Genomic DNA, 15,873 nt, shown 5'->3' with positions numbered 1-15,873 from the left:
CCCCCCCCCCCCCAGAGAGACTGGAACAATTAACGAGAAAAACAGGACTTAAGGAGCCAGGGCAGACTGGACACGAGAGGGGCGGGGGCGGGTGAGTCATGAGGACCCTGTCTAATCAGCGATCCGGACGCAGAGATTCTGGGGAGGAGGCAGCTGCTACAGGCAGGAAGCCCCGTCCCGCCAGACCCCGGCCCCTCGTGGCCTGACAGGGCCGGCCTTGGCCTCTGTGGGCCCACGGAGGAGGGGCTGCCCGGGGGTCCACAGGAGCCCTGCCCCGCGCCCCGGGCGTCCTCCACTTCCGTGCCCCCGGCCCAGTGAGCCCTCTCCCAGGACGGGGGAGGCTGCTGCCTGTGACGGACGGGGGTGCAGGGGACGTGGCGACCGGCCCGGGTCTGGGGGATAGCAGGTTTAGGGAGAGGACTCCAGACAAAGCCTCACAGCTGGGGGCCGGTCCGTCCTGTGGCGCCAAGGGCTGGCGCTCCGGCTCCCGAGGCTGCAGTAGGGTTTCTTCCCCGAAGCGCCCGCGGGTCAGTCTCGTCCTGCCCAGCGATCTCATCCCTCCGCACCCCTCCCCTCAGGCCCGCCGGACAGGGCCCCTCATCTCTGAAGTCAAACCTCAACCTGCCCCCTCCCCGTCTCCACGTGCCCCCTGCCCCCGAGGCTGCACAGACAGAGACTCAAATCCAGGGGCCACGACCCCCTTGGGCTGCCCCCTCCGCCACACCCACCGTTGCAGCTTCTCTCGGATCTCGGGGCTCCTGATCTCATTCTTCAGGTCGTCGAAGGTGTGGGCGGCCGACAGGTTGCAGTAGACGCGGTAGTCGTGGTAGGGCGGGATGCCGTGGTCGCGGCCGCGCTGGATGTTGATGGCGGCCAGGTCCAGCGCTACCGTGTGCGCCATGGAGAAGAGGCGCTCGGTGAGCTCCGTGTTGAGCAGCTGGGACGGCACGCGCATCTTGCCCGGCACGCCGAACAGGCCGCGGAGCAGCGGGTCGATGCCGCCCTCGTTCACGATGCGGAACGGGGAAAAGAAGGCCTTGTGCAGCGGCACGTGGCCGTGCGCCGCGGGCTGGAAGTTCTCGTCCAGCCGCTGCAGCAGCGGGTTGACCAGCGTGTGCCCGAACCGGAAGGCGGCCGTGGCGAAGGCGTTGGAGATGCCGGCGTTGGCGCCCGGATCGTAGCCACGGTACTCGCCCAGCATCTTCATGCCCACCTCGCCCAGCACCTTGGGCAGCCAGTGCCGGTAGGTGATGTGCTGCACCTGCGCCCCTACCACCTTGCGGGCCTCATGGTAGACGGTGTCGCCATCCCAGTGCGGGTTCAGCGCCAGCAGCTCGGCGGCCACGCGGTTGTGCTCGCGGAACCACAGCGTGTGCATGCTGGTCAGGCCGAGCTGCTCGTTGGCGCGGTGGTCGCCAGCCAGGAAGCAGGGGATGGGGCTCTCGTTCTCGTCACGCATGCACTCGGTGGGCGGCCCGGCCGCGAAGGGCAGCAGCGGCTTGCCCGAGCGCTGCACGATGCCCTGGCGCAGCAGGCCCCGCTGGCTGGCCAGGTCGCGGATGGCGCGGGCCTCGTGCTCGGAGCTGCCGTAGACGTTGGAGGCGTCGATGTAAGAGGTGAGCTGGTTGATCTGCTCGCGGGGGTACACGGAGTTCATGAGCAGTGACGTCATGCCGCTGCCGCACACGGGGCTGGAGCGCACGAAGAACATGCAGCGGGCCCCGCTGCGCGCCCGCGGGTCGTCGGGGGGGATGGCCACCGAGAAGCAGGGCGGGTCGCTGCTGCACGTGGAGCTGCAGTGCTGCCCGTCCGAGAAGCGGGCCTGGCTCAGGGCCACCACCGTGGAGTCCAGGTCGTGGTCCAGGAACTGGCCCCACTGCATGAGCATGTGGGTGAACTGCTCGTCCGGGGTGATGGCCTCGGTGCCGATGAGGGCCGTGGACACCAGGCGGGGCATGGGCAGTGGGTGCCCGTGGTAGTGCCGGCCTGGGTCGATCCCACGGGGCGTGTTGAAGCCGTTCTCGTACACGGCCTTGAGCAGGCGCTCGAAGGCGGTCAGTGAGGCGCCCCACATCGGGTGCTGCAGGTTGTTGCAGGTGCCGTCATGTGTCCGGTACTTCTGGTGAAAGCACATGTCCGAGCAGTTGTTGACGCGCCTGTGGGCCGTGCAGCCCGACAGGTTGGCGATCAGGCTCAGGTACTGCGGGGACACGAGGTCGTTGTAGTGGTAACCTGGACAGAAGGTGGAGACACGCCTCAGCAGCCCGGGCACCAGGCGGGCACGAGCGCTGCCCCGGGGCCCCTGCCAGCTGGGCCTGCCGGACCGAACAGCAGTGCCGGGACCCGGGAGAGCACAAGCAGGGAGGTGAGGAAGCTCCCGCAGGGAAGTCTGGGAAGGACCTGGACACCGACTCCCGCTCCGAGCTCTCCCAGACCCGGCGCCTGGGGCTCCACACGCAGGGCCCACGCTCCCCACACGGCTGCGGGGTGGTCACCACGCATCTCGCTTCTCCCTTGGGGACCGGCTCCCATGTACGTTTAAAGAAGACAGGTGGCAGCTCCCCTCTGCAGAGGACAGTGTCCTAAGCACCCACGTACGAAAGCAGTAAAGAGCCGGAGGTGAAATTTCCCAGGCTGGGCGAGAAGCAGTCAGACACACAAGTGCTGGAGGCCTGCGCGAGAGAGGAGCTTTGCAGGGATAGGACACTGGGCTGCCGTCGCCATCTGGCGTCGGGCTCAGACCCGAGAGCCTGGCATCTCCCGCTTCCCCAGAGAGAAGGGCGAGGCTGGCACGCCTGCTCCGTCACAGCCGCCCAGAGGAACTCCTGACGGCTGAAGGGCCAGCAAGGGAAACGCTTCCTCCTAAACGCTGTCTGGGCGCTAACCCCCCTCCGGCCCTGCAGATGCTCCCGGGCGGGGCCCCTGCAGCGGGCAGAGGAGGGGGTGGCTTCACCCTCACCGTCTGCGCAGCACCTGCTGGGGCTCCATCAGCGTCCTAACAGCCCCAACCTGGACCCACGGCCTCCGAGGTCCAGAGGCCCCGACAGTCAGGGCCCGGGGTCCAGGACAGCACGACCACCCATGCTGAGCACATGCCAGGTCACCGCCGGGTCTCCCATCAGACCTGGGGAGCCACAGGACTGTCCCAGCTCAAGGCAACCCGCACGTGACCACGATCATCACAGACCCCGGGCCCGACAGGCTGGACGTCGTCACGGGGAAGGGATCTGCGGGGTGTGGACCCCGCCCGGGTACTGACTCGTTCCGTTCAGGTCCACCATCAGGCCGTGCTGCACGTGCTCCTGAATCAGCTGCAGTGCCCGCTCGAATATCTCCCCGGCCCGGGCCTGCTCCACAGTGTAGGGGTCCCGTGGGTACCGGAACAAGGCCAGCAGGTCGTTAGGGGAGCGGGGTCGGCTAGCGGGAGTTTGGGAAGAAAAGGGAAGAACGGAACAGATGACTGAGAACAAAGGTCACTCGCGCCCAAAGGAGAATTATCGCTCTTAAATATTTCTGTGGCTACGTTTCTACAGACACAAGGTATCGTACCTTACTCATCCCAAGCGGAAGGCAACAAAACAAACGAACAAAAACCAAAAGACACTAAAAGCAAATAATTAATTACGTCAATAGAAAAAAACACCAACATACTATTTCAGTTCAAATGCAGAAAAAACATGTTAGAATTGCCAAGATGAACAAATGCACGAAGGGCTTATGAAATATTTTGTTTTTGCCAAATCACTGAGTAACGAGCCAAAATGAGTCAAAAAATTTTTTTAAATGTTGTTTGTGAATCATAGTTCAGTTTCTACTTGGAAAGGAGTATCTTTCTGTTATCTTAACCCCCAGCAAAGTTAACACCAACACTGCTTATAATTAAAACCGTGTTTTGTTCCCATCAAACAGGTGAAAACCGCGTACGAGAATCACCCTCTGAGGCCCCGCCCGCCTCTGAAAATACCTGTCAAACAAGTGCGTCCGTGTGGAGTTTATGGCTCTGTCCACCGTCGCGATTGCTTCAACAATGGATGTGGCTACAAATGGGTCCCCGTTCCTACTGACATCGGGAACTAGGAAATGCGAGGTTGCACGTCACCGGAAAACGTGCACACAAGTGAGTCAGAGAATAATGTCTAGACTCTATGTCACTTAGACTGAGGCATACTTTTCTCCGATGTTATTTCTACTTTTCACACCACCTTAAGTTATTTCATCACAAATTCTACGAGAAGCTGTTTTCAAACTGTATGGAAGTTGCAGACGCTTAATTTTTTAAATCATGGGATACCCCATAAAAGGACAAGGTAGTTGTAACTTAAAACACTGAAGTTCTTCTATCAAAGCATCGCCCAATAGGGGAGGCGCTGACTCAGGCCCACCAGAGCAGCTGCCCTGCTGGGCGGAGAGTGTGGTGTTTTAACTTCCAGTGGATTCTGTGTGTTCCTCCCATCAAAGGCCAACCTGCCTGGGTGCTGGATCTCAGCCCGCCCACCCTCCCGAGACTCTGCTCTCCCTTCACCCTATCCCCTCGAGGAAGGATCAGACATTCTTACACCCAACATGTGTGCATGTGGGCACGCACACACACACAACATGACCACATGTGCACACACATACGTGACCATATATGCACACACATAACTATACATACGTGCACATATGTTCACGCACACTCAGGCACGCTCGGATAAACCTGACACCTATGAAGCTACGGCTCCCTTTCTACTTTCCTCTTTTCATTCCTTTTTCACTTAATATTGACATTTTTCTAGCGTTTAGAGTTTGCTAAATAAAATAACCTTGCTCCAACCAATCTTTTATCTTTATTTTTCAAAATGTCTCATGCCAGGTCACCAACAACATGCATTTTAATAAACGGTATCCTTTTCCTTCAAAAGACTCAACCCTTCTAGAAAATCTGACACGGTTGAAAATGTCCTTATTGAAATGTTGCCTTCACTTGGTCCTGGGATACACACTCCTCCCTCCTGGAATACAGCCCCCTCCAGACTGGGACATATGCCCTCCTGACACCGATCTCAAACAGAGCCCCAAGTTACTAATTTTTAGAAGCTAATATTTTTATGCCACGTGTTACACAATGGACGTTACAATCTTACATAACTTTATTACCCTAATATTTCATTACTACCAATGATTTAAACTGACTTTGTTTTTCTTCAAGCAATGACCACAGAAAAATAATCCCAAAACACTTATTTATATGCCTTAAAAAAGGGTAATGGAAATTCACTAAAATGTTCAGGGTGGTTATTTTTGGGGAGTGGGATTATGGGTGGGAGATTATTTTTAAACTTCACGTATAACTAATTCATGTTAAAGTAACATTATTTTTCAAGTATAAAAATAAACATTAATTGAAAAAAACACTGTTTTTAAGTCAGAAGATTCACCGATTTAGTTTATAATCACTTCACACTCTAATATAATGGGAGAATAAGGTCATTTAACATTCCCCCCCTCAAAAAAAAAAAGGTTTCCAGTTTTGCCTTCACTGCTGTCTGCAGGTGCCCACAGGCTCCAGGCACCAGGCAGGGAGTGTGGAGTATGGGGTGTGAGGTGTCGGCATATAAATTAACCACACCCAGCCAGGTCTGAGGCTCACCAGCCCTTGGAGAAGGCAGATTAGGTGATTAAAGTGGGAAAGGCAAAAACGCACATGCAGGTGGAGGATGTTTCCTGCGGGAGGAACTGGGGGATCGTCCAGAGGAGTGGCCCGGGTGTGGAGGCTCTGTTACCTGAGAACTCTGGCTTTCTGTACTGGGGAGCGGGAGGTGAAAGCAGGGCACAGAGAGAGCTGGAGACAAAGTGCAGGTCTGGGTCGAACTGTAAGACTTTATGCAGGGACTTCCCTGGTGGAGCGGTGGTTAAGACTCCACACTCCCAATGCAGGGGGCCCGGGTTCAATCCCTCGTCAGGGAACTAGATCCCACACGCATGCTGTAACTGAGAGTTCGCATGCCGCAACTAAGGAGCGCGCGAGCTGCAACTAAGACCCAGCACAACCAAATAAATAAGTAAAATATTTTTTAAAAAAGACTTTATGCAAAGCTATAGGCTGTGCATTTTACCCTGTTGGCCCAGAACACATCGGGTGTGTTAGGAAGGTGGAGGTGACACCTGGATGGACCAGATGGTGGGGCTGGAGGGGATGCCCTGGGTGAGCTCTGCAGGCCGGCACAGAGCCGGGGTCCACCTGGCTCTAGGGCCACCAACCAGATCCAGGGAAGGGAATGGTCCTTGATTATTTGGGGGTTTAAAATGAAGACTTAATACAGGCCAGGACCGCACAAGGCCACACACACCCAGAACAGAGAGAAAACAAAGAGTGAAGGGGCCGGGATTCTTTCACAGCAGTAACTACGTCTGTGCTTTGCCAAATGGTGACTGTAAATGACATGCTGTAGAATTTGAGGGGGTTTGGGTGACCACTAAACCAACCAGGAAACCCAGAGCGAGGAAAGATCTCCAAGGGCAAGACCACATCGGCCTGCAGAGCCTACAGCAGCAGGAGGAAGGACGGCTGTGCCTCTCTGGGCCCCGCTCACCTCCCTGCAAGGTTAGGCTGTGCTGTTTTCTGATAGTGCCCGAACCCCCAAGCTCCCTGATCTCCTCGGCCGCCTCCGACGGCGCGGGGAGCGTCAGTGCCACGGGCTCACCGTGCACGCTGAGCACTGTGCTGACCGCCGCCTGCCCGATCGTGTTCCGGGCCGAGCACTCGTAGCGGCCGGCGTCCGCAGGCCCCACGTCGTGGATGGTCAGGAAGCCCTCGGGGCTAATGTGAAATTTCCCGCTTTCTGTCACCTGGACCCCATCCTGGAGCAAGATAAATGGAAGGAACAGTGGGGTCAGACTGCGGAGCAGAGGCATTTACCCGGGAGAGGGGCACCATCTGCCAGGACCTCACTCATGGATCCATCACGGTGGCTGTGCTGAGACCCGCCGACGCTGGCAGGAACTCGCCCAATGCAAATTCAAGGGGATGAACTTCTCCCACCTGCTTGCAAAAGACCCAGAAAAGCTTAAGACCTCACTCTGTGGGACTTCCCTGGATCTCTGGGGTGCGCGTGCCGGGGCATGGCCACAGAAGGCAACCTTCGTGGGATGTGTACTGGGGTGGATGGTGCGGGAGAAGCCAGGATGCCAGAGCCACACCCAGCGAGGCCGAGGCTGCAGGGCCCTGAGGCCCCGCACTTCCCTCCCGGGGTGCCACTGCATGACCTCCAGGGACAAGTTTCATATTAAAACGCTTGCGATGAAACACTGATATTCATTTCTTTACTGGGCTTAATAAGAACAACACAGAGAAATGAAACAACAGGAAACCTTCTCTAGTGATTATGGGACCAAGGATCTAACAAAAGGGCTTTCTTTGCTTTTGTCACCAAGAAGGACTCGTAAAGGAGCATGTCCAAAGTCTCATTTTGTTTACACCATGGCTGCCTTCCAGCTACGGGGGGTCTGGAGAAGCATCTGCCCCCAGCCACACGCCGCAGCCCTTACCTTGTTCCAGGTGATAGCGGGCTCAGGCTCCCCCTGAGAGCTGCATGGCAGCTGCACGCTGCTGCCCACCTCCACCGTTGTGTCACTGGGGATGCTGGTGAACACCGGGGTGACTGCAAGGCAAGGGACACGGGCTGACACACGTGGAGAACCCGGGAGACTCCTGATTTGTTACAAAAGCTTCAGGCGAGCAGAGGCCCCGCCTTCGGCCCGGGCAGGCCCAGGGCACGGAGTGCTCCTGCTTGCAGCTGCCGGAGTGAAGGAGCCGGACAGGACCGAGGGACGGTCCAGGGCTGCCACCCTCCACCTGCGCGGCAGCATCTGCTCTGCCCGCACGGCTCTGGTCTGCTTGGGGCAGCCTGGGGCTGCCAAATCCAAGCCCCCCCCGCCCCCGCCTCAAGAGCTGGTGACGGGAGGAAGCAGGGGACTGGCTGATGACCTCACCCACGGGCCGCCCACTGTCCTGCCTGCTCGGCACCGGAGGGCAGACCCAGAGCCCATCAGCCGGAGCAGACCCAGGCCCAGACCCCCAGGGACCCTCTGCAGGCAGCCCCACTCTGCGCCCACCCCCCAGGTCATCACCTCTCCTGCTTTCCTCTCCCGGCTCTCAGCAGGGACCCGGGGCCAGCAGGAGGCAGAACCTCGCGTCCAGGAGGACATGGGGGCCTGTTCCCGGGTCAGTCGGTGCTGCTGGGTCCGGGGCCACCTCGCTCACGCCCAGGGAAGGCAGGGATGACACAGTGACATAACGTGACCTGTGTCCCACATGTGGCAGTGTCCTCACTGCCGACGTGGGAGAGACGGGCTAGACTACGTTCTCGGGATGCGAGTCCAGGGGACGGTCCATCGCAGGGAGGGGTGCGGGACCACTGCCTACCTCGGGGCTGGACTGTCAGGTGCGCGGTGACACTCTGGGAGCCGATAATGTTGACGGCCTGGCACTCGTACTGGCCCTGGTCGTGCAGGGCGACGCCCGAGATCCGAAGGGTCCCTGACGACAGGACCAGGTGCCGTCTGTCCACCGACAGCTGGCTCCCTGCAAGGTGGGGATGCACTCTCAGTGACAGGGATACATGGACACGAGCCTGGCCTTAGAGGTGGGAGACGGGAGCCTCATGGTCAGGCAGAACCCTAACTGAGGGACAAAGGGGTCGTCGAGCTTGTCTTCCCCAGATCTGGCCTGGAGTCACCGTCCCGGCCTTTGTCACACACCTGTGCGTGTGCGACAGCTCAGGGACAAATAGCACACAGACCCGGCCCCCCCAAGACTCTCCAGAGAAGGAGCAAGGGGCAGGGACCAGGGGGTCGAGGGCTAAGTAAGCAAGAGCCGGGGTGGTATGCAGACTCGGAGACAGGGAGAGGCCGGTCCCAGGCTGGGCATAGAGGGATGGGAGGTGGAAAGGGGACGAGGGGTGGGAAGGCGTCGCGGGCTGGGAAGGGGATGGGCTGGTGCTGTTTAGAGACAAGCAGCCTCTCCAAGTAGGGATGAGCCTCTCCACCCGAAAACAGCGAGCTCTCCTCTCGCCCAGGTTGCTCCCAGGATCCCTGGGAATGGCCCCTCAGGGGAGGAAGGGATGGTGGTGCCCTTTGGCCCCGCGCTAGTCACCCCCTCGATTCCAGAGCAGACCCTGATGGTCCACCAACGTTGGCACCTGCCTCTCCGCAGCCTACCCGGCCAGGCTGCTGTCACCCCCCCTGGGGTGACGGGCTGGGCCTTCCCCACATTGTGTGCCCAGCAGCTTCCCAGCTAGAGAAATCGGCTGGGGTCCCACCCAAGGAACTAACGTGGTCAAGTCACAACACCTCTTGGGGAGCAGCAAGAGAACTCTGGGAATTCAAGTGAGAAAGTCATATATACGGTACATGTATTCTACCACCAGTTTCTAGAAAGTTCTATCTGCACACTAGTAAATCTGCTCCAGAGGCTAATTCAGTGCACACTGAAGGCGGGACCCAGACTACTCGGGAGGAGATGGGCCTGACATTCAGGTCCTCGGTGCGGACAGGTCTCCTGTCCTGTGTGTGAGGGGGGTGGCCCATGACCGGACGTGCCCGCAGCTCTGGGTCACGTCGGGTTCAGCCCCCGGGGGGGTCCGAGTCCCAGGGAGGGAAGGGCAGAGGGAGTGGGTCACCGTCCTGCCCGACACCTCACCTCCTTTCGTCCAGGCGATGACCGGCTGTGGGTAGCCCTTCGCCTCACAGTGGAACTCAACTGTCTGACCCTCGATGACAGCTCTGTCCTGGGGCGTCACAGTGAACTGAGGAAGCGCTTCCGGAGGGAAAGACGTTGGAAACGCAACATTTAGGCGACAGCTTTGGGTGAAAACGCCGTTTTGAAGGCACACCGCCCGCCCTCAGAGAGTCCTACCAGGACCCCGACTGTGGGTGCAGCATCCCGAGCAGAGGAAGATGCCGGAAAGTGAAAAGGAAGAATACCAAACGCTGGGTGCTTCTCAGCATCACACTGACAAGTGTGCAGAAGACTCTTAATTTAACAGCACTGAGGCTACAACACAGAACACAGGCAACGACCTACTTCAGCTCCTGGAAGGGGCCTGACCTGAAGAGATTCATCTCACTCCTCAACCTAAACTAATATTTACAAATGGTATAAAATGTCATCTAGCGCAACTGTGCATGGTGACAGGAGTTATTTTATCATTACTGCGTGAAAAAAAATGACAGAATAATATATGCAATATAATTCCATTTTTATAAAAGCAACAACCACAATCAAAAACGGTAAAAACCAGTGACATGATTGCTCGGTCACAGGTGCAAAGAAAGGGCCAGAGGACGGATTAAGGACCAACTTTTAGTGACGTGGCTTCCACTGGGGACAAAGGAAGCCGGTGGGGACAGAAGAGAAGGAAAGGACTCATTCTCTGCATTTCTCACTTCTGTGCTGTCCCAGCGCTTCTTAACCAAAGTCCCGCTTGGCAGTTTATCTGAAAACTAATAAACTCATTACAGACTCAATTAAGGAATTTGGAAACACACAGCATTAAGTCTTAAAACTATACATATTCTCAGACCCTATGTCCAAAAATTGACCCTAAGGAAATTCCAAGACGTGTGTAAGACATACTGATTCCGTACACGCAGGTCTTGGTGAACTGGCATGCGTACCTACATTCGTGTGGGGAACACAGCCGAAAAATAAAGCTCTGACCACCTAAAGCCTGCACTTGGAAAATAAACGTATCACCAGGTCCCACCGAAGGTCAGATGTGATGGGAGAGGTTGAAGCAGAGGCTCCGGGACTGGAAGACCAGGCGGAGCCCACGGAGGGGCTGGCTCGAGGGCAAGCCAGGGAGGCCGAGGGGAGCCGGGGCCTCTGCGTGGATGCTCTCACCTTGGACGATGATGAAAGCCGTGGCGTGGATGCTGTCCACGGTGTTGGAGGCGAAGCAGGTGTACTCGCCACTGTCCTCCCGTTCCACGTTCTGGATGTAGAGGCCGCCGGATGGCGTGATGCTCACCCGCGGGTCAGCGGGCACGGGGGTCCGGTCGCCTCTGGTCCAGGTGATCCTTGGCGGGGGGTGGCCTGTGGCGCTGCACTCCAGGGTCACACTTTCCCCCACCAGCACCTCCGTGTTCTGGGGTTGGATTACAAAAGCGGGGCGAGCTGTCACAGGAAACACAGATTCAGAATTAAAATCCTCCAGTTTAGCAGATGTTTTTGCTGGGGGTTTCTATTTTCATGCTGTTCATTCTAGCTATTAAAGTCTAAAATAAGTAGAACAGATACAATACAATTGCACGCTTTGTCTCCTTTCTTTTTTCAAGAAACGTGCAGACCGCAAAGAGGGTCCATGGCCTCAGGTCAAACCACCATCAGCAGCCCTGACTGACTGATTCCTTCTTCAAACGTGGACCAAACTCTGCAGAAGTCTTACTGTTTTTTTAATTCTAAATGTATATGTCAGTCTTTTCAGTAAACCTTGCTAGTAGCTCTTACTGGTTATAAAACATTATTTTTAAAGGGTATTTAGAACATACAGAAATAACAAATTTCCCTCACAGAAAGAAAAATACAAATTAATACTCTAATGAGATGGTTATAATTATGATTACAATGAGATCATTTTTCAACTCTAAATCCAGAAAAAAAAATCCACACACTTATTATTGAGCTTGTGTGTCGAGCACGTGAAGAAACAGAACTCTCACACGTGGGTAGCACAAGTTGCCACGGTCCACCTGGACAGAAACATGGCCACATACATCAAAACTAAAAATTCCTTCACCCTTTTACCCAGAAATTACTCTGCTAGGAATGTACCCCACAGATATCTGGTTGGCCAAAAAGTTCGTTCGGGTCTTTCCATGTTACAGAAAAACCCAAACGAAATTTTTGGCCAACCCAATGTTTTTTACTGGCTTGTAAAACAATATATGTACAAAAAGGGTTTTTTTATTACTGTGTTGTTTCTTCAGGCTGACATCCTGACCCACAATTTTCCAACCCCAAAAGCTCCAAAAATAAAATATTTTTTCATGACTTCTTTCCTTGATCTCTCTAGCACGAGGCTACTCATGACCTTCATTTATTCCACTTACTGTGAACATCCATTCAGTTTGCTATAGGATTTCATATATTGATTGGGTGGGGCATTATCCAAGATTCTGTGACAGTTCAAGTCAGTAAATGGATTATGTACCATGTGGCCCTTCTGAAAAAAAATCTCCAAATTTCCACATTTCAAACCACCTCTGGCCCAAAGCGTTTTGGATAAAGAGATGGAGACCCGTGACAGCAAAAGATTTGGAATAGACTTCATGTACCTCAAAGGGAACAGGTTAAATAGATGTTTCATCTGGATAATGGGATTCCATTGCACCAGCCATAAAAAGGGTAAGAGTAAGGAAGTCCCTCATATGTTGAAATGAAAGGTCTCTAACATCCAGTAAGTAACAAGCAGCTCTGGCCTTGCAGGCACTGGCAGTATTTTCTAGAAGGAGGTTGGATGCAGATGGGAATTACGTGGACCAGGGAAGGAGACAGGCAAGAGACTTCTCTACATCTTTTCTCGTTTGTTCATTTTTGTTTTTTATTTAAAAAAATTTTTAAACTGCTTTATTTTTTTCTTCCAGTTTTATTAAGATATAATTGACACATAGCACTGTATAAGTTTAAGGTGTACAGCATAATGATTTGACTTACATCAGTGATTTGAACTACAGTAATTACCAAAATAAGTTTAGCGAATATCCATCACCCCATACAGATACAAAATAAAAGAAAAAGGAAAAATATTTCTTCCTTGTGATGAGAGCTCTTCGGATACTTCTGTTTATTTTTAAACCCCACTTATCACATATCTAAGTAACAGTGGATCACAGAAAACACAGAAGTGACATTTAACGTTAGCATTTCCAGAGGATGGCAAACTGGAGATGTGGAGCCACGTACAGGGACAAGAACCAAAGGCGAAGCCCATCTTGAGGCATTGGCACGGCCCTGCAATTGTACATGTGGCTTGTAGGACCCTTAGGAGATAGAAAGATGAAGACACCCCAGGATGAGAGTCAGACAGAAAACTCTAGGACGGGTCCCCAAAATGCTCCACCATCAGTACGAGAAAGAGAAAGTCAGCTCCTATCCGCCAGCCCCCCGCAGGGACCTCTGCTGAGTAGAAGGGAGAAATAAACCTCACGTCGGCCTTTATCAACCCGAAGTGGGTCGGCACATAGGCCTGCTGTCTAACTCCCACTACGTTAGGCAGAAGGAAAGTGACCTCAGTGGAAGAGCTGAGACGCAGGAAGAAAGAAAAAGAACTGGAAGTGATAATTACACGGTACAGCGAGACAAACATTAACAGTACAACATAACCACCTTTTATACATTAAAAAATAGAACTCGGCCTAGAAATTAAGGTGGGTAGTTATATTTGAGACAAATGTAAAGACAGTAACTGTAAACGTTGATAATTTAAGAATGCATTTGAAATTTTTCTAGAATAACCACTTGCAGAAAAGAAATAAGGTATATAACTTCCAAACTAGAAGTAGGAAATAGAAGATGAAAAAAAATTATTTCAAAACAAGGCAGGAAACATAGAAAAGGTTGGATAAATTGTCCAAAATAAGAGGTAGAATTTATAAATCTGAATTGCTAACCACAATAAATGTATATGGACTCATTTTTAAAGTCAGTGTGAGTTTTCTAAAAAAACTCTAGCTCTATGCTGTTTACAACAAACACCCAAAATATATTAATATAGAAAAAGGTTCAGAAATAGAGTCACAGGGCTTCCCTGGTGGTGCAGTGGTTGAGAATCTGCCTGCCAATGCAGGGGACACGGGTTCGAGCCCTGGTCTGGGAAGATCCCACATGCCGCGGAGCAACTGGGCCCGTGAGCCACAGTTACTGAGCCTGTGCGTCTGGAGCCTGTGCTCCGCAACAAGAGAGGCCGTGATAGTGAGAGGCCTGCACACCGCGATGAAGAGTGGGCCCCCGCTCGCCGCAAGTAGAGAAAGCCCTCGCACAGAAACGAGGACCCAACACAGCCATAAATTAAAAAAACAAACATACAAAAAAAAAAAAACAAAAAAAACCCTATAGGTTATAAAAAAAAAAAAGAAAGAAAGAAATAGAGTCACAGATATAAAAAACAAACTTGTGGTTACCGAGGGGGAAGGGAGGGGGAGGGATAAATTAGGACATTGGGACTGACATATACACACTACCATATATAAAACAGATAACTAGTAAGAACCTGCTGTACAGCACAGGGAACTCTTTCCAGTACTCTGTAATGATCTATATGGGGAAAAAAAATCTAAAAAAGAGTGGATATATGTATAGGTATAACTGATTCACTTTGCTGTACATCTGAAACTAATACATTGTAAGTCGACTATACTCCAGTAACAAGTTTTAAAAAAAAGTAAAGAAGAAAGGTTCAGAGCAAAATGATGGGAAAAGTATAGTTGACAAACACTAATCAAAAGAAAGTGGGTTGCATCCATATAAAATCAAACTAACCTTAAGGCAAAAAGCATCAATAATCCAAAGTTTAATTCATGAGGAAGATTAAAAACTGCAAACTTATATGCCCCTAATAACAGAGCTTCAAAACAGATACAGTACATTTAGCCCTTTGTGACTCATGGAGACTTACAAATGGGTCCATTATCATTACCTACATCACAGTGTTGGCAAACTTCCATAAAGGGCCACAGAGCATATTTTTTGGGCTTTTCAGGCCATAAATCTTTGCACGTGATTATGTTCCAATAAAAATTAACAGACATTGAAATTTGAACTTCATATAATTATCATGTATTCTAAAATATTACTCTTAAGCTGTTCAATCACATAAAAATGTAAGGCGCTTTTTTTTTTTTTTTTTTTTTTTTTTTTTGCGGTACGTGGGCCTCTCACTGCTGTGGCCTCTCCCGTTGCGGAGCACAGGCTCTGGACGCGCAGGCTCAGCGGCCATGGCTCACGGGCCCAGCCGCTCCGCGGCACGTGGTATCTTCCCGGACCGGGGCACGAACCCGTGTCCCCTGCATCGGCAGGCGGACCCTCAACCACTGCGCCACCAGGGAAGCCCAAGACACATTTTTACCTCAAAGATCTTGGAAAAACAGGCAGTGGTCCAGGTTTGGCAGCCCCTAGTCTAGGCTGGCAGGCTGCCACTGGCTGACCCACTCACTCTGCAGTGACATTCCAGTCACGGATTGCAGGAGACCCTCCATGTGCATTTTAGGGAGCAGTGCCAACAAGCACAGACTAGTGCACTAACGAAGGCTCTCAATCCCGAGAGAGAAACAAAAATTCAGATCAAAAGGGGTTAGATTTGGAACTCTCAGGCCATAGAGAGATTTTAATATTCCCATCTAGGAATCAATTATCCCGCTAACATAGCAACTTTGCTAAGGAAATGCACGGTTTACGTTCTATTACTCCCTTTTGTCCTCTGACATATACCTACAGAACTGCACCACTCTGTTCAATATTTTGTGGGTTTCCCTGTGCCTTACAAATAAAGCACAAGCTCCTTCTGTGACTGGGAGCTCTAACGTATCTGTGGTAGATTCACAGCCATGTGACTTTGCAAAGATGCTGGACGCCTTGTTCCACTCGGGGAACATGGGATTAAAGGGCTTTGATGTGGCTGCAATATGTGCACTGCACCGCACTTTCCCCTGAAGGGAAATTCGACAGCTGGAAACTCTCATTCACTAGTAACTCTTGACTGTGCCTATGCTGGGATGAGCCAAGTGATACGAAGGTCTTGTACTAGGATTCTAATCAAAGAAACACACAAACCACTTATCTTGGGATTGAGGGTACTTCAATGCCCTGAACGATAAAGCATGAGGGAAACACAGACC

At 52.7% G+C, this 15,873-nt stretch overlaps 1 protein-coding gene across 1 annotated transcript in view; it reads right to left on the bottom strand.

The window, feature by feature from the left end:
• PXDN (peroxidasin) overlaps positions 1–15,873 on the bottom strand; it is a 41,779-nt gene that overhangs the window by 8,264 nt on the left and 17,642 nt on the right. Inside the window, exons 9-16 of the mRNA XM_007469250.1 lie at positions 10,883–11,155; positions 9,680–9,796; positions 8,405–8,563; positions 7,528–7,640; positions 6,684–6,840; positions 3,965–4,073; positions 3,260–3,417; positions 729–2,232 (exon numbers count right to left, since the gene is read on the bottom strand). Coding sequence (XP_007469312.1) covers positions 729–2,232; positions 3,260–3,417; positions 3,965–4,073; positions 6,684–6,840; positions 7,528–7,640; positions 8,405–8,563; positions 9,680–9,796; positions 10,883–11,155 — 2,590 coding nt within the window. The remainder of the gene's footprint in view (positions 1–728; positions 2,233–3,259; positions 3,418–3,964; positions 4,074–6,683; positions 6,841–7,527; positions 7,641–8,404; positions 8,564–9,679; positions 9,797–10,882; positions 11,156–15,873) is intronic.

The sequence above is a fragment of the Lipotes vexillifer genome, unplaced genomic scaffold (genome assembly GCF_000442215.2).
Source record: "Lipotes vexillifer unplaced genomic scaffold, Lipotes_vexillifer_v1.1 scaffold356, whole genome shotgun sequence".
In the NCBI taxonomy this organism is placed as follows: domain Eukaryota; kingdom Metazoa; phylum Chordata; class Mammalia; order Artiodactyla; family Lipotidae; genus Lipotes; species Lipotes vexillifer.
This window is presented reverse-complemented; position numbering and strand designations above follow the sequence as displayed.